At 36.5% G+C, this 18585-nt stretch overlaps 1 protein-coding gene across 1 annotated transcript in view; it reads left to right on the forward strand.

The window, feature by feature from the left end:
* The window catches only part of CD200R1 (CD200 receptor 1), a 31766-nt gene extending 18096 nt beyond the window's left edge, over positions 1-13670 (forward strand). Inside the window, exons 2-8 of the mRNA XM_065876029.1 lie at positions 1358-1441; positions 2551-2610; positions 7607-7924; positions 8040-8291; positions 12008-12113; positions 12826-12865; positions 13530-13670. Coding sequence (XP_065732101.1) covers positions 1358-1441; positions 2551-2610; positions 7607-7924; positions 8040-8291; positions 12008-12113; positions 12826-12865; positions 13530-13670 — 1001 coding nt within the window. The remainder of the gene's footprint in view (positions 1-1357; positions 1442-2550; positions 2611-7606; positions 7925-8039; positions 8292-12007; positions 12114-12825; positions 12866-13529) is intronic.
* The last annotated feature ends 4915 nt before the right edge of the window (positions 13671-18585 follow it).

The raw sequence follows: 18585 nt of genomic DNA on the forward strand, positions 1-18585 counted from the left end.
AACCCTTGGTTCCTACTCACTGCAGGAAGAACTACTCGCATGAAAATAATTGGGCAATTGGAGCAGCTTAAAAGTTGGGTGGCCTTGGCCAAATTGCTTCATCACTGTGTATCTATATTTCTTCATCTCTAAAATGAGGATGATAATACCTGTCAATGTGGAGAGACTAAAATGAATAACATGTGCAAATTACCAAAAATCTGTTTCTAACGTTCAAAAATTATTATTTATCAATGTTGTGTAAAAGAAAATGGTAGCTAAGAGAAGTAGTGCATTCAAAATTTCTCCAGAAAAACACTGTGCACTGAATTTTACTGTAAAATGTTTCTCTTTGCTGGACAGATATATCCACTTAGATGCATTAGAAGTGTATCATTTCCTTGTGAAAACTTTTAGGAATGTTGTGTCTTCCACAGTTAGAGCCCGCCAATATCCAGCCTCAATTCTAATCACACATCCAGTTTTTCTCACATAATGGCAATATAATACATAATGTGTAGTTCTTTGAAAATCCCGTGGCTTCATGCCTTCTTCTAAATGTCATTCTTTGTGCAATTTTCTTTTTCCTTCTACCTTCCTGGAAAACGGATCTTCTAAGATCCAGCTCAAATATTATCTATTGTAGAGTCTTTCCTAATCTCTTACTACTGCACTCTTAGAATGAAACATCTCTTCTTTTTATCTTCTGGACATTATGTATACTGCTATCATCATACCAACAACTTTATGTTATTATTGTTTACATAGCTAATTTCTCGCCTGGACCTTAGGCTCATGGAGGGAAGAAGCTATTGTTTATTCTGATGTCTCTATGCCTAGTGAGTATTTGCCAGGAGTTGATACCCTAACAATGCTTATTCTCACTTAGAGCTTGCCTTATAAAATTTGAACTTAATAGACAGCTGTCTATACGATGTTATCTCAACAATGTTTAGGAAGCTCCTTTTTTTGCTCTATACCAGCATCCAACCAACACATCACTTCTAAACTTCTTCTACCTCATCACTGGTGCCTGAAAAATCTGTACCAGATAGTAAAACACTTTTTCACAATTGGAGATAGATTAAATGCATATAAGCCTGGGAGAAGAAATACTTTGACTTGAATATAAAGACAGGAGGGTGGTAAGGGGCACTCTGGACTGAAAGTAGGGGTATGCCAAACAGCTAGGAAGATCAATTCAAAAGTTCAAACTGAGACAAATTTTTTATGAGACTTTTGCTTGCCTGTCATAATTTATGTATTTATTGGCAACTGCAACCCTAAAATAGCCCAAAGGATGTGAAAAAATGTGATTTTAGGTAGGAGTCAGAAATACTAATGCATATTCCTCTCTTTACTTCATATGCCTTTTCAGAATGCATAAGCGCTGTAATGGAAGATCTTGTTACATCAAACAACTCATTAATGCAGCAGATGGTCAAGGACAATTACAGTTGGGGTAATGCTCACCTTTTAATGATAATTCTAATAGAAGAATGCTTGATGCTTGTATGGTTTTTATGTATAGTTTTACTTTTTAACCCCAAGGTAGGTGTATTAGTCAGGGTTCCTGAGAGAAACAGAACAGGATGTACATGTGTGTTGGGCATACATCCTGTAGAGAGAGATTCAGAGAGAGATAAATAGAGATAGAGATAGAGATAGAGATAGAGATAGAGATAGAGATAGAGATAGAGGTAGAGAGAGAGAGAGAGAGAGAGAGAGGTTGTGTTACTTTAAGGAATCGGCTCACACGATTGCAGAGGCTTGGCAAGTCCAAAATATGCAGGGTAGGCCAGCAGGCTAGAGACCCAGGGAAGAGTTGCAGTTTGAGTCTGAAGGCAGACTGCTGGCAGAATTCTCTTTCCCATAAGGTTAGTCTTTTTCTATGAAAACCTTCAACTGATTGGATAAGGCCCATCTACATTATGGAGGGTAATTTACTTTACTCAAAGTCTACCGATAGAAAGTACCTTCACAGAAAAATCTCAAATAATGTTTGACCAGGTACCTGGGTACTGTGTCCTAGCCAAGTTGTCACATAAAAGTAACTGTCACGGTAGAAAAATGGGGGAGAAAGACGGATGAACTATTCTTCTCAATTCTGGTTTCAAAATTCTTGAGAAAGTATTCTGATTTGTCCTGCTGGGTGAGGTGCCTACCACTGGACCAGACAATTTTAATCAGGGTGTGGCATCTGGAAGAAGGACTATCATCAGCCCAGCTCATGTGAGGTGCCCATGATGGACGAATCCATTATGACTACGGAATGGGTGGAGGCTGCGTTACCTTGTACAGAATAGTTTTACGTATAAAATGAGGTGTCACATAAATGGGGCATCATTGATTAACAGCTTATAAATGTAATTTTCAAATGTTCACGTTTTTTTCCATATAGTGATGGAACAGCTTCTAATTTCTCTTTTTCAAGGATTTTTGTGTAATTTTAGTTACGGTTCGTTGATTTTCTAGCATGTTGTATACAAGCTCTTGTGGAGAAATAATGGTTTTCACTCCATTTAAATATCTAAAATTGATATCACCTACTTTCCTCTGAATATTTTCTAGCTTCAACAATTACTTCGTCCCTGGCCAGAAAGCAGAGCACTGTAACACCTCCTGCAGAAGGTAGTATGCTGTTTTTGGTTTTTGTTTGTTTGTTTGTTTTTGAGGCCAGTACTGAAGCATGGAATGTTGAGCTTCCTTAGAAACATAGTCGATGGTCTGGACCAAGTCCAGCCTTGTGCCCAGTTGAAGAATATGGTGATCTGAATGCTGTGGGATGAGGGACCTGAACGACCTCACCCATCTTCCCCTAAAACAGCTCCATTCCACTGGAAGACTGTGGAGCTTTCTCTATCAGGCACTGTGCTGGGCTTTGTGGGGAACATAAAGATGAGCAAGACTATCATAGAGCCCCCAGGGAGCTCAGTTTTGTGGGGGAACCCTGACAGGAGCACAGTTATCACACAGGCAGAAGAGGGAAGCACTCACATCAAGTGTACCAGGAATGTACAGAGGGGCTGATTAAGCACCAAGGCTTAGAGAAGGCCTCACAGATGAGGTAGCATGTGAATCAGGTCTTAAAGGTAGAGTACTTTAATAGAAAAAGAGCATCGTGTAGGGCACCTTAGAGAGTGAAAACGATGTGAGAAATGACACAGAAATGGAATTGTGCTTGGTGTTTTTTTCTGCAGTTTGGGGGAATGTAGTGGGTGATAAGATTGCAAAGTGAGTCAATGTGAAAAAGAGGGCTTTCAAAGCCAATACGAAGACATTTGAACTTATTCTTCAGGCAGTGAGAGATCTCTGGAGGGTTTTAGAGTTGAGGGAATCACATCTGTGTTACAGAATGATGTACTGGCTGCAGTGTAAGGTATGAACTGAAAGGAGAAGGGTTTTGAGACAGAGACAGAAGTTAGGAGGCCTTTGCAGCAATCCAGGTACATGGCAACGAGGACTTAATCTAGGTTGTGGTTGTGAGAAAAGAAAGGAAATGCCCCAAAGCCAATAAGAATTTGTCAGTGTGCATAAGGCTGGATGAGACTGGAAGATATCTGTAGGCAAAGGATGCAGAAAAGATGGGATGTGACTGCTGGTTTGGGAGCAGAGATGAGAATCTACTATCTTCTCAGTGAAGCAAGAAGTGAAATCACCCTAGCTGATCACAGGAGCATATGGAGAATATATCTGTCAGACAGGTGCCAAACCCACTGAGTGTTGTAGAGGTATTGGCCATTGTGTAACTTATCACAACAGGTATGAAAAAGGAAAGAAGAGGATGAAGAAAGGGTGAAAAAATAACAATAACATAAGAACTATCATTATAGGTGTAGGGTGATTGACTGAAGTTTATAGAATGGAGGAAGGTGAAAGAACAGAATATCTGCAGTGCTTGGAATCCTCACCATTAGAGTTACTTCTTCGGATACTGTGCCCCTGTTCAAATACATGTTTATTTGATTAGCAAGAACTTTATTTTACAAAAATGAGTCAGATATTGAGGTTAAATATTAAAGCCTTATACTGCTTATAAGCTAAACTTCCAAATCCCAAGAACAACAGGACATTCACAACTTGCTATCTCGCCAGTCTCTTATTTTTCTGGTTTTATCTTAATCCCGATTCCCTTATGCACATATATGCTTCCCACACCCAACCTCTAGCAGTTCTCTAACAAGCCATGTTCTTGCTTCTCTCCAAGCCTTTGCCAAATTGGAGTTTCTTGCTATGAGGGGATGCCACTTGGAGTGATGGAAAGAGCATGGATTTACCTGCCCTCTTAGATCGGCATTAAAATCCTCCCTCTTCATCTAGTAATATGATCTTTATTTGGCCATGAAATGCAAAGGCTTGAGTACATCACAGAGGGGGCAGATGACACCAAAAGAGGATAGGAGAAATATTAAATGCAAAGTTTAGAAAAAATAAGCTTCATCCACGTAAAAATTTTGCCATACCACAGCTGGTTCTGTTTATGTTAAACTGATGAAATCAATGACACTCTCCTTCGTTACAGGTGACTTGTGACAGATACACCTAATCACCTGTCAGCAAACCCCTTTCTGTCAGGTACACATGTCAACTTATGCGAAAGCGTGAGCTTCTACATTAGGAGAGGCTTGCCGGTCTTAATTTGTACTTTAAAATATGGAAAAATAGGTCAATGCTATATTTAATCCTGATAATGTTATTGAATGTATGGAAACAAAATCTGTGAGCAAGGTTCACAGCAAACTGTCAGGGAGTATATGTGTGAATGAATAGGAAGGAAGGGGAACTCATTGAAAGGCCATATTTGATACTATTACATGCTTGCAATAAAATCCTTTTTATAGAAAATTTACAGAGGAAACTAATCCTTGTTTTTGCATTGATTTGTATTTATATACTATAGTACTTTTTTTCTAGAAGAATACTTCTAAGCATCTCTTACCACTTGGCATCATCATTTTTCATTTTTGTGAGGTGGTTGAACTAAAGAAATTACAGATTATTTAAAAATCTGTTTGTTTATTTATTAGTTAATTTTTATTGGAGTATAGTTGCTTTACAATGTTGTGTTAGCTTCTACTGTACATCAAAATGAATCAGCCAGACATATACATATATCCCCTCCCTTTTGGATTTCCCTCCCATTTAGGACACCACAGTGCACTAAGTAGAGTTCCCTGTGCTTTACAATATGTTCCCATCAGCTGTCTATTTTATACATGGTATCGATAGTATATATGTGTCAAGCCCAATCTCCCAATTCCTCCCACCCCACCCCTTTCCCCCTTGGTATCCATACATTTGTTCTCTACGTCTGTATCTCTCTTTCTGCTTTGCAAATAAGGTCATCTATACCACTTTTCTAGATTCCACATATATGAATTAATATATGATATTTATTTTTCTCTTTCTGACTTACTTCACTCTGTATGACAGTCTCTAGGTCCACCCACACCTCCACAAATGACCCAATTTCGTTCCTTTTTATGGCTGAGTAATATCAATTGTATATATGTACCACATCTTCTTTATCCATTCCTCTGTTTATGGACATTTAGGTTGCTTCCATGTCCTGGCTATTGTAAATAGTGCTGCTATGAACATTGGGGTGCATGTGTCTTTTTGAATTATGGTTTTCTCTGGCTATATGCTCAGTAGTGGGATTGCTGGGTCATATGGTAGCTCTATTTTTAGTTTTTTTTTTTTTTTTTTTTTTTTTTTTTTTTTGCGGTACGCGGGCATCTCACTGCTGTGGCCTCTCCCGTTGCGGAGCACAGGCTCCGGACGCGCAGGCTCAGCGGCCATGGCTCACGGGCCCAGCCGCTCTGCGGCACGTGAGATCCTCCCGGACCGGGGCACGAACCCGTGTCCCCTGCATCGGCAGGCGGACTCTCAACCACTGCGCCACCAGGGGAGCCGTATTTTTAGTTTTTTAAGGAAGCTCCATATTATTTTCCATAGTGGCTGTATCAATTTTCATTCCCACCAACAGTGTAAGAGGGTTCTCTTGTCTCCACACCCTCTCCACCATTTACTGTTTGTAGATTTTTTGATGATGGGCATTCTGACCGGTGTGAGGTGATACCTCATTGTAGTTTTGATTTGCATTTCTCTAATAATTAGAGATGTTGAGTATCTTTTCATGTGTTTGTCGGCCATCTGTACGTCTTCTTTGAAGAAATATCTGTTCAGGTCTTCTGCCCATTTTTGGATTGGGTTGTTTGTTTTTTTTGATGTTGAGCTGCATGAGCTTCTTGTATGTTTGGAGATTAATCCTTTGTCAGTTGCTTCATTTGCAAATATTTTCTCCCATTCTGAGGGTCGTTTATTTGTCTTGTTTATGGTTTCCTTTGTGGTGCAAAAGCTTTTAAGTTTAATTAGGTCGCACTGGTTTATTTTTGTTTTTATTTCCACTACCCTAGAAGGTGGATCAAAAAAGATCTTGCTGCGATTTATGCAAAGAGTGTTCTTCGTATGTTTTCCTCTAAGAGTTTGATAGTGTCTGGCCTTACATTTAGGTCTTTAATCCACTTTGAGTTTATTTTTGTGTATGGTGTTAGGGAGTGTTCTAATTTCATTCTTGTACATGTAGCTGTCCAGTTTTCCTAACACAGCATTGTAAAGCAACTACACTCCAATAAAAATTAATTAATAAAAAAAAGAGTGAGATCGATGTAAATATACTGATATGGTGATAGGTCTATTATATATCAACAAAAAAGAAAAAGACTTAGGACAATATACACAGTATGATATGCAATATACATCTCAATTTATATATATATGTATTAAAATATGCATGTTTGTATGTAAATACATACTTAAGTGTGCATATTTACATCTGAAAGACAGAGCACGTGCTTCTCGTTGTTTTGTAGACTTAGGAAGTACATCTGAGGTGTTAGGAAGAATAAAGGAAATTTTTATTCTTTACATAAATAAATAAATAAAATCTGCTGATTTAACTGATTTTGTGATTCACTGAATAAAAATTAAACAAAATAATTTCCACCTTGTTCAGCCTGATTGCCATCTTAGCTATTTTTAATGAAAGTACCGTATCTTTCCACATTTATGTTTGTCTGAATTGCCACCCTTAAGGATAGGTGTTTACTTCTGATGTTACTGATTTTTCACTTTCATCAAAACTTAGGAGGAGAAAACCACATCACTAATTATTCCATTTTTTTTCCCCCTGAGGAGCATGAGTTGTATGATAAATCTAATAGTCTCTGAAGCCAAAAGATTAGATTTAGAAAACTGCCTTTGTCTTTTAACTTAGATTCTGCATTCTCATCTGTTTGTCTTATAGATCAAATCTCCTGAATTAATTTCATAACACTTTTAACAATTTTGTCACATATATAATTCATGTTGTTTTCCTAATGATGCATAATCCTGGAGGAAGTTGGTTAATCTTTGGATGGGTTTAATACTTTATGTATACTTCATGAATGTTAATTTCTTACGTAAGTCTAATATTTCTGGAATAAGACCTCGCTAAGTAATGTTCAAGTACAATTTCATGTAATATGCTGTGAATAAATTTTAACACTGAAATTCTTTATCAAGCTTTTCTCTTATTATTCTCTGTATTTGTGCATGTGTGTCTGTGTGTGTGTGTGTACAGTTAACACTTCACTATCAGTACCAGTGGGTACAAAGGCTGTGCTCTCTTGCCCTCTTGTGCTGTGTACAAGTATACTGCTAACAACATGGGAAATAGTCCTCAGAGACAAGTTGCCCTGCTTCAGAGCCTTCAGGGGTGATACAAATGAGACCAAGGGAAGAAACTGTACCGACGAGAGAATAACCTGGGCCTCCAGACTTGACGAGAATCCTGCCCTTCAGATTGATCCAGTGGCCATCAGTCATGATGGGTATTACAGGTGTCAAATGGTAACACCTAATGGGAATTTCCATCGTGGATATCACCTCCAAGTGTTAGGTAAGGAACATCATATATTGTGGTGTTTCAGATAACCAGATTTTGGGCTGAAACAAATCTCCGAATTCCATGTCCCATGTGTTAAGACTGAAGCACTTCCCCTACATTTCTGCAGTGCCCCCTGAGGTGACCCTGGTTCAAACTGAGAATGGAACTGCAGTGTGCAAGGCAGTTGCAGGGAAGCCAGCTGCACAGATCTCCTGGACCCCAGAGGGAGATTGTGTCACTGAGCAAAAACATCATTGGGGCAACGACACAGTGACCATCCAGAGTACATGCTACTGGGAGGGCCGCCATGTACTTAATGTGTCCTGCTCTGTCTCCCACTTGACTGGCAACAAGAGTCTGTCCATGGAGCTGGATCAAGGTTAGTAATTATTCTAGTTTTGTTTTTGATTTTTCCATTCTTTCAGAAGAGTTACCTTAAGAAGAAAAAAGGAGTGTGCAGAGGAATTTCATTCAAGGATGTCCTTTCCACCCTCCACTTTATCTCCCTTTCCTCCTCAAAGTAAAGAGATTGCCTGGAAGAATAATACAAAAATTTATTGTAAAAAGCCATATTATCAAATGCAGTTTATTCTACTTCTTTTTTTTTTTTTTCCGGCCATGCTGCACAGCTTCCAGGATCTCAGTTCTGGGACCAGGGATTCGAACTGGGCCATGGTAGTGAAAGCCCGAATCCTAACCACTAGGCCACTAGTGAACTTCCCAATTTATTCTTCTTTTAATGTTCTCTTCTGTACTGCTAAATTGGCTTGTGTAGTGTACTTTTACATAAATATTTATGATTTTAATAGACAGATAATGGGTAATTTTAAACAAATAATTATTATTTTATTAGAAGAATAACGTTGCTCATAAATTATCTTCATGAATTTTCAGTCTGGTAGAATTCTCTCCTCCAGGGTCTTCCAGTGAAATTTCTTTAATGTCTTATAATAGTATCTATGATTCAGTTCATTACAGTTCAGTTTCTCTACTCTCTGCTCCCATCTACTCTTATTTCTTGTTATAAAAAATATTATTCAAATCAACATAACTCATATAGTTTAAAGTCTATGTTGTTCTATAGGGCTACCATGAAAAACGTTAGCCATCTCTCTGCCTCTCCAACCCCACCTCTCCATTCTTACACAACTCTCTAGAGACAAGTACTTCCAGATCTTCAAGTGTTTCTTCTAGTAATTGACTCAGTTTTTATAAACAACATGGTTGTGCTGCTATTTCTTAATATAACAAATTTAAACCTAGTGTACCCACTTCCTCTTATGGTAGATGAGGATTTAACTTTACCTTCTCTTCCCTCACCATTCATATGTAGTAAAATAGCAATTTTTGGTTAAATTAAATAGCCAGTGTTTACATTATTTTGAACATGTATGTTTTGTTAAGCTCTGAATCAAGAAATAAACTCATACTTTCATTTTTGAATAACTTTTTGTTTTTCCTGGCCTTAATTGCTTTCCTTTTTCATTTCCTTAATAATGCATGTACCTATTATTAATTATCACTAACACTAAAAACAAAACAAAACAAAACCCTAGAAAACGCCTCTTAATACTGCTTTCCACATGGTCAGATTTGTTAGGTAATGTCAGTTCCATTTTTTTTTCCTTGAAGACATTCTTTCTTGAGTTTTTACACGCTCTTGTTCTAATCTGGCCTGGTTGGTCACGAGACATGCTGCACAGCTATTGTCCTGGATGTTCTCTTTCCCTCAGTCCTCTGGTTGATGCCACGTCTGTGTAATCTGAGTTCCCTCTGCCTTCCTGACATTTGTTTGTTTTAATCTTTCTTCCACATACAAGGCTTTCCTTAACTCCTTGGCTATCCATTCACTTAAAAGTGAACACTAAGGAGCTGATTGGAACCTATATTATCTGTGAGTGGGTTTGTTAGCTAGTAGGTTTCCATAGGGTGAAAACAGATGATTGTTTTAAAATTGGGGATTCCTTATTTCCTTATGTACCTGAAGGTCTTTTCTCTGAGGCTATTCAGACTCTGCAAAAAATAACTCTCCAGTCTCTTGCCTGGGAGGGATAATCCTGACTATCAGTGTTCTGGGAGCAGGGAGGAGAGGGGAGTGTGTGTGTGTGTGTGTGTGTGTGTGTGTGTGTGTGTGTATGACTGTTGAGAACTCAACTTTCTTTTAATGACACTTCATCTTCACCCTCCATTATGTCTGGATCCTTGACACTCTGGAGTTTCTCCAGTTCATCTTCTTTGGGTCACACTTCCTGTTTTCTGCTGGTTGGGGAAGGTGTGATAACGTGGTTGCACGGGCTGGGAGGAGACTTGGCAGCCCATCTGTTCTTAATACAGACCTTCAAGGAAGCTTCCAACTTTAGCTCCACGCTTCACTCCCTACATTCCCCCTTCTCTATATTTGGTCTTTCCTACTCTAGAGTCTTCCTGGAGTTCACTAAGGTTTATACTTATTTCACTCTGAATTATTGGCCATTCTTCTGTTCAGTTCTCACCCTAAAAACAAGTTGAAATCTTTCATCTGCTCTTGTCTTCATCCATGTTCTCTTTGTCTTTGCCAGTCTATACTTTAAAAAATTCTCTGCTGATATTTTAGTAAGTGTTAAGAAAGGAGAAGAGGAAAACACATGGGTTTAAACCACAATTTTCTAATATCTATTCTTAAAGTTTTATATATATATTAATAGTTCAGCAGTATTTACTGAGAAGAGTAATTGCCACTGGTTATGTATGAAGTCCAACCACCCAGTATTACAATATGATGTCATATTTATAGAATCTCAGAACTGGAGGGACTCTCTAGTCCACTCTCACCCAGTGCAGATATGTCTTCCTCGCAGGGTGGACCTTCACCTGGTGCTAGTGCACTTCCAATAAAAGAGAGCCCATTAGTTTGAAAGAGAGGGTTTCAAAACAATGTGGTCATTTTAAAATGCAAAACTAAACTTCTTTTTCAAATAAAAATCCAATGTTTAAAAACAAAGTATTGAAGGAAGGTGGAGGGACTGGATGCGGCCTCCACTTACCTTCCTCTGCTGCCCCAGCCGCGTTCACGAAACACCAGGAGCACAGTCTCAAAACCTCTCAGAGCTGGCAATTCCTTGGTCGACTTGTCCTCCTATCAGATTGAACTTTGTATTGCTGCCAGCAGTCAGTGAATAGTTTAAAGTTGCTGCCATGCATTCATTTCAGTTTCAATGCCCTGGAAGAAAGGTGACTTCAGAATTAGGGTTATTTATCCAAATAGTTTCCTTACAACTCTATTTATTTCTGAATGTTGGAGATGAGAAACACTCTATTACTATAACAGAGAGGTCTAAATTTCACATCTCTCTTACAGGAATTCACCAAATGAATCCTTAAAGCAACAAAATACTGATACAAGATGATGTCTTGTTGAAAACTTAAGAGTCTGAAATGATAAAGCAATTTAATTATAACAATTATTTGAACTATAAATGGATCAAAAGTTTTTCAAATAAAATCACAGAAATGAATTTCATGTATTGTGAGACATTCTTGAACCATGCTATATATATAGTTTTTAAACAGACTTTATTTTTTAGAGCAGTTTTATGATGACGGAGTATTGAGTGGAAAGTACAGAGCTCCCATATAACCCTTGACCCTACACATGCATGGTCTCCCTGTCTATCTAAATTCCCCGCTCCGCAGTTGTACCTTTGTTATAATGAATGACCCTACCTTAACACATCATTATCACTCAAAGTCCATAGTTCACATTAGGGTTCATTCTAGGTGCACATTCTATGAGTTCTGACAAATGTATAAATGCCATGTATTCACCGTTATAGTATCATATAGTGTAGTTTCACTGCCATAAAAGTCCTCTATGTTCCACCTATTTATCCCTCCTTCCACCTTAACTTCTAACAACCCCTGATCTTTTTACTCCATAGTTTTGTATTTTCCAGATGTCATATGGTTGGAATCATACAGTATTTAGCCTTTTCAGATTGGTTCCTTTCACTTAGTAATATGCTTTTAATTTTCCTCCATGATTTCATGGCTTGATAGCTCATTTCTTTCTACTGCTGAATAATAGTAAATCATACATTTTTGTGTCTACATTTACAGATGCCAAAACATCAGCACCCTTAAGAATTTTACGTATCGTTCCCCCTATTTTTATTATCTTGGTCATCGTTGGATCCATTTGGCTTTTGAAAATCAGTGGCTGCAGGTACTGACTGATGCTTTCTCTTCTCCTGCTTTATTGGATTAGAAAAGAGTCAAAAAATGGAATTGACTGGGTAAAAAAGGAACTCTGCTCAATATTCTGTAATAACCTAAATGGGAAAAGAATGTAAAAAAGAATCGATATATGTATATGTATAACTGAATCACTTTGCTGTACACCTTAAACTAACACAACATTGTAAATCAACTATAGTCCAATATAAAATAAAAATTAAAAAAAAGATGTTAACCTCAGTTCTCTCATAAGTGTGTCCTGAAAATAACAGACTTGGACTACACTAATGACAAGGGGGATTTTTCTAGGTTACTTAGACATGCAAGCATAGTGAATTAGACATGCAAGCATAGCCCACTTGGGGCAGGATCTTGGGAGAGACAGTGCATGCTATTTTCTATTTGAGAAAAGAATTACAGTGATTCATTTCATACACCAAATATGAGGTGTCACATATATTCTATTACATCAAACTTCTTTGCATAATTTCACTTCCTTTTCCAAAATCCAGAATTATCTTATTTGGACGAATTAACTTACAAGCAGCATTCTTCATTCATTTCTGGTAGTTCATTTCTGATTTATTAAGGCTTCTATCAAAATGAACCACAATTGTCAATAGCATACTGTTTTGTTTTTCCATTTTCAATCTGAAAAATAATGTTTTGACATTCACTCCAGCTAATTTTTATTTTTGCAGAAAATTGAAAAAAACAGAACATACTTCAGTTTTTGAGGAGGTAAGATTAAAAAGAATATTTATAAACTTTTAAGCTATGTAGTCTGAAAATCTAGTCACATAACTTGTAATTTGCATCATTATTAGTATTTTAGTTGAAAAGCAAAAATTCTAACTTTACAGTGCTGTCAGGTGTACTTATTCTGTTAATTATCCACCAAGTACTATTTATATACACTCCAAATCCATATTTTTATTTCAAGAACTGCATCCTACAAAAGACATAATGTTTGCCTCATTTGGGCTGTAATCTTTGGAGAAGTTGAATTGGTACTTCCTCTCCCATTAAACCAGCTCTAATTCTTGACTTCCTTTTTTCAATACCATCATCATTTCTCTCTTACCCAAGCTTAAAACCTATCCAGCTCTATAATCTCTTATAGCCAATAGCTTACTAAGTCTTTGACACTCTCCTCTGAAATACTTCTCATATCACTCCATTCTTCTCCACTCCTACTTTCAGACAACTGCTATCATGTCACACTGAGACTTAAATAATCAATAATTTTTTGATAAAATATTAGAAAAGTCTTGCTCTTATGTTCATGTAAGCCCAGAGACTACTATTGGTAGATACTAAAGCTGTGGGCCCTTGTTAGAAAAACATAGGTGGTTACTGATTTCTGGCTTTTTTGAATTGATTTTAACTTTGGGTTATTTCTTAGGATGAAATGCAGCCCTATGCCAGCTACACAGAGAAGAACAATCCACTTTATGATACTACAAACAGGGTGAAGATGTCTAAGGTGTTACAAAGTGAAGTTGATGGGATGAGTCTCCATACTGTATATGTTCCTGAAGTGTAGCACCAGGACAAATGAATCAAGATACAGTACAGATACTGTTTTGATTTTCTTGGAGTTCTGGAATGGAAGGCTTATTTTGAAATTAGCTTTTCAAAGATTCTTAGAAGACAGAGACATTCTAGAGGATTTGCATTCATATCCTTATACATTTGAAATTTTAGAATTTTAGCTGTTACTATGTAGTTCTTTGAAGAACTGATATTATTACAAAGAAAGCTCATGCTCATGATAAAATATTCAAATTGTTCAATACAGTAGATGATGAAAACTGAGTTACCTCAAGTAACTCCACAGAAGGAAAAATTAACCAACAGTTTTTATGTAATCTTCTAGAAAATTTCTATGTGCATATGTCATATCTATATGTGCATGGTATATGTGTGCACTTATATGTCCATTTACATATACATACACATATCCTTGTCAAGACACAAATGGGAACATACCATAGTTTTGTTCTGTACTTACAGAAAGCTAATAATGTAGTATATCCTGAAGATCTTTTGTATCAACACAAGCAAAGCTACCTCATTCTTCCTAATGGTTACAAAAAATTCCATTGTATGTAATGGAATTTAATTTAATTAACCACAACTCTAGTGGTGGACATTTAGAGTAAGTTTTGTTTGTTTTGCTATTATAAACAATACTACATAGAATGTTTCTTGTGACTATATCTCTTTGTATGTATTTGAATATATTTGTAAGATAATTTCCTTGAGTGAAATTGCCAGGTCAAAGGGTTTGTGCATTTCTTTTATTGACTAATATGTCAAACTGTGTCAATTTACATTCCCTCCAACCCTGTTTGAATGTGCCTTTTCTGTTATTTTAATATCTGTAAAATGCCAACCTACTGTTAGCTAATATAAGATTATAATAAGAATTTCACTATTTAATAAAACTGAATTTATATTTTTCTTTAATGCTTGTGTGTGAAAGAGAGAGAGAGAGAGAGAGAGAGGGAGAGGGAGAGAGGGATGGAGGGAGGGAGAGAGGGAGGACAGACATGTGAGGACATTAGCTTCTTCTGAACTTATATCTCTATAGAGGTATTGCTATCTAATGCCTAATAGTTTTGCAGATGTGATAAATTGGAAATGTGTATTTTTATGGTGTGCACTTTACTGTGATGCATTTATCAAATAACAATTTTATAACCAGCTAAATATGCATTATGGAGGACTTGAGATATTTATAAAATATGATCTATGTGCTAAGGGAATAGCCATGGGATGACATGACCCTTTTCTACATTTTTCTATGGAATAAAATGTTGGGAATGTGTATATTAATCATTTTTAATATTATTAAATATATGTTTTAATTATGAAAAATATGTCTATTTACTCCATAGCAGGAAAAAATGATACTGAAAATTAAAAATTTTCAACATGGTAGAAATTAAAACAAAATCCATTTCATTCTTTAATTGTGCCATTTGAAATGTTTAAGACAGCTATTTTGTTTTGTTAATATGTTTGTCTCCCAGAAGACATTTTGGTTCCTCTAGGCTTTATCCTTAAAAGGATTTTTAGTCTATTTTGGATGTAAAACTGATGATAACACCTGACATGATATTTTGTGTATATATGTACTACATCTTCTTTATCTGTTCCTCTGTTGATGGACATTTAGGCTGCTTCCATGTCCTGGCTATTGTAAATGGTGCTGCAATGAACATTGTGGTGCATGTATCTTTTGAAATTATGGTTTTTTGTGGGTATATGCCTAGGAGTGGGATTGCTGGGTCATATGGTAATTCTATTTTTAGTTTTTTAAGGAACCTCCGTACTGTTCTCTATAGAGGCTGTACCAATTTACAGTCCCACCAACAGTGTAGGAGGGTTCCTTTTTCTCCACACCCTCTCCAGCATTTATTGTTTGTAGATTTTTTGATGATGGACATTCTGACCAGGGTGAGGGTGAATTTAAACTTTTAATGAGAGAATTTAAACCATTCATATTTGTTGTGATTACTTACATATTTGGCCATATTTCTATAATCTTATTTTACATGTCTCATTTACTATGTTTCCTCCCCCAGCTCTGTTTTATTTTTTCTTTTACTCTGCTTTGCTGGATTGATTATTTACAATAGTCAAGACATAGAAACAATCTAAGTGTCCATTGGTGGATGCATGGATAAAGAAAATGTGGTAAATACCTACAATGTACTATAATTCAGCCATAAAAAAGAATGAAATCTTGCTATTTGTGCCTACATGGGTGGACTTTGAGGGCATTATGCTGAGTGGAATAAGTCAGACAAAGAAAGATAAATACCATATGAACTCACTTATGTAGAATCTAAAACAAAACAAAACAAAAAAAACCCAAACCAAGTTCACAGATACAGAGGATAGATTGGTTGTTGCCAGAGGTGGGGGGTAGGGGGTGGGTGAAATGGGTGAAGGGAGTCAAAAGGTATAAACTTCCAGTTATAAAATAAATAAGTCATGGGGATATAATGTACAGCATGGTGACTACAGTTAATGATACCTTGTGCTGCACATTTGAAAGATGCCAATAGAGTAAATCTTAAAAGTTCTCATCATAAGGAAAAAAATTGTAACTATGTGTGGTGACATGTGTTACCTGGTCTTATTGTGATGATCATTTTATAATATATTCAAGTAACAAATCATTATGTTGTACACCTGAAACTAATATAATGTTATATGAGTTAATTATGCCTCAATAAAAAATGAAAAGGCAACCTACAAAATGGAACAAAATATTTGCAAACCATATATCTATAGGAGGTCAATATTCAAAATATATAAGGAACTCATAAAACCCAAAAACAAAACAAAACAAAACCAAATACTCTAATTTAAAACTGGACAAAGGACATGAGTAGACATTTTTCCAAAGAAGACATATAAATGGCCAACAAGTACACAAGAAGGTGCTCAACATCACTAGTCATCAAGGAGATGACAATCAAAGTCATGATGAGCTATAACCTTGTACCTTCTAGGATGGCTATCATCAACAAGAAAAGAGGTAACAAATGTTGGCAAGGATGTGAAGAAAAGGGAACCCTTGTGCACTGTTGGTGGGAATGTAAACTGGTAAACCACTATGTAAAACAGTATGGAGATTCCTCAAGAAATTAAAACTAGAACTACCACATGATTCACTAATCCTACTTCTAAGTATATATCCAAAGGAAATGAAACTATTATTTTGAAGAGATATCTGTGCTTTCATTTTCACTGAAGCATTATTCATAATAGCCAAGGTATGGAAATAACCTAAGAGTGTGTTGGCGGATGAATGAATCAAGAAAATGTGGTATATACATGTAATGGATTATTATTCAGCCTTTAAAAAGAAAGGAAATCCTATCATCTGTGACAATATGGATGAAGCTGGAAGGCATTATGCTAAGTGAAATAGGCCAGAGAGAGAAAGACGAATGTTGCATGGTATCACTTATATGTGGAATCTAAGGGAAAAAAAGTCAAAATCATAGAAACCGAGTAGAATGGTGATTATCAGGGGTTGGGATGTTGGGGAAATGGGGAGATACTGGTCAAAGGGTACACACCTTCAATTATAAGATGAATAAGTTCTGGGAATCTAATGTACAGCGTGGTGACTATAGTTAATGATACTGTATTGTATACTCGAAACTTGCTAATTTCAAGTATACAAAGAAAGGTACTATGTGAGGTGATGGGTTTGCTTTTAAAAAACTTCCTATGACTGATGTTAGAAATGACAACCACCAACTCCCAAATACTATATTAAATCTCTGTCAGAGATACTAAAGAACAATTTTGAAAGGGTGTGAATTCCCCTACAACTTAGGTGTAGTGATGAACTACAGAATATCCTAATTAATTAGAGGTATCCCTTATGGATGGATCATGTATATAACACCTCAAATTATTTTATTCCATCCATGTGTTGCAGCTTCTGAAATTAGGCCAGTAAGGTCTGTAAGTTTGCAACCAACTTCCTTTCTATTATCCTAAATTTACTAACATCAAGATTCGAGATATAGACCCCAGTTTCAATTTTTTTTTTTCAGCGTACTTCCCACTTTTACTAGACACACCAAATACACACCAGATACATATTTTTAAAATGGGCTTTACAATGTATAGTTTTATCACCTCGTTTACAATTAAATACATTGTGAACATTTTATCTTTTACCACCGTTAAAATAATTGCATAGTATGGAGAAATCATAATGTATTAAGCACTCTTAATACAAATCCTTGAGAAAACTGGTGCCCTTGTCTTATACAGCTTCCTATAGATGATAGAAACTTGTCCTTCAACTTACCTTTTTAACTTGCTTCTCTATACCCATCTGATCAACCAAGTAATTCATTTTATTTTCTCAACTCTTTCTCATTTGTTCCCACTTTAATATCTAGTCTCCTAGGGACACACGCACACTTCCATTTCTCCAGCATCCTGTCTCTCACCTCCGATATCTGCCCCTCTCTTCTCCTTTGCTCCCTTTACAGATACTTCCTTTCCTTTCCTTTTCAAGATATTATCTTAATTGATTTTGATCAACTCTATTCAGTGCTTTATACTCAGTTCCACACTGGGAGTAACCTTTAATAATCTGAAGATAGAATTCAATTGTTTAAAGGAAACTATTAATAAGCCCTTGCTAGAGTTACATGTATCAAGAAACATAGGACTTGGGCACAAGATATGGGTTACTATTTTTTTTAAGTAGTTTTTTGGAGAGGGCAGGGCAGAGGAAAATAGTTGGTACTTTAAGGAAATGTTAGGGACCATCTATTCACTATTTCACTGTGTTAGGGAAATCTATTCACTATTTCAAGGCAACTAACAAATCATCATCTCTCAGGTGGGACATTGGAGGGACAGCCTTTACAGGTCATGAAATTTGTATGACAAATATTGCATGCAAACATGGG

Source organism: Phocoena phocoena, chromosome 4 (assembly GCF_963924675.1).
Source record: "Phocoena phocoena chromosome 4, mPhoPho1.1, whole genome shotgun sequence".
Lineage (NCBI taxonomy): Eukaryota > Metazoa > Chordata > Mammalia > Artiodactyla > Phocoenidae > Phocoena > Phocoena phocoena.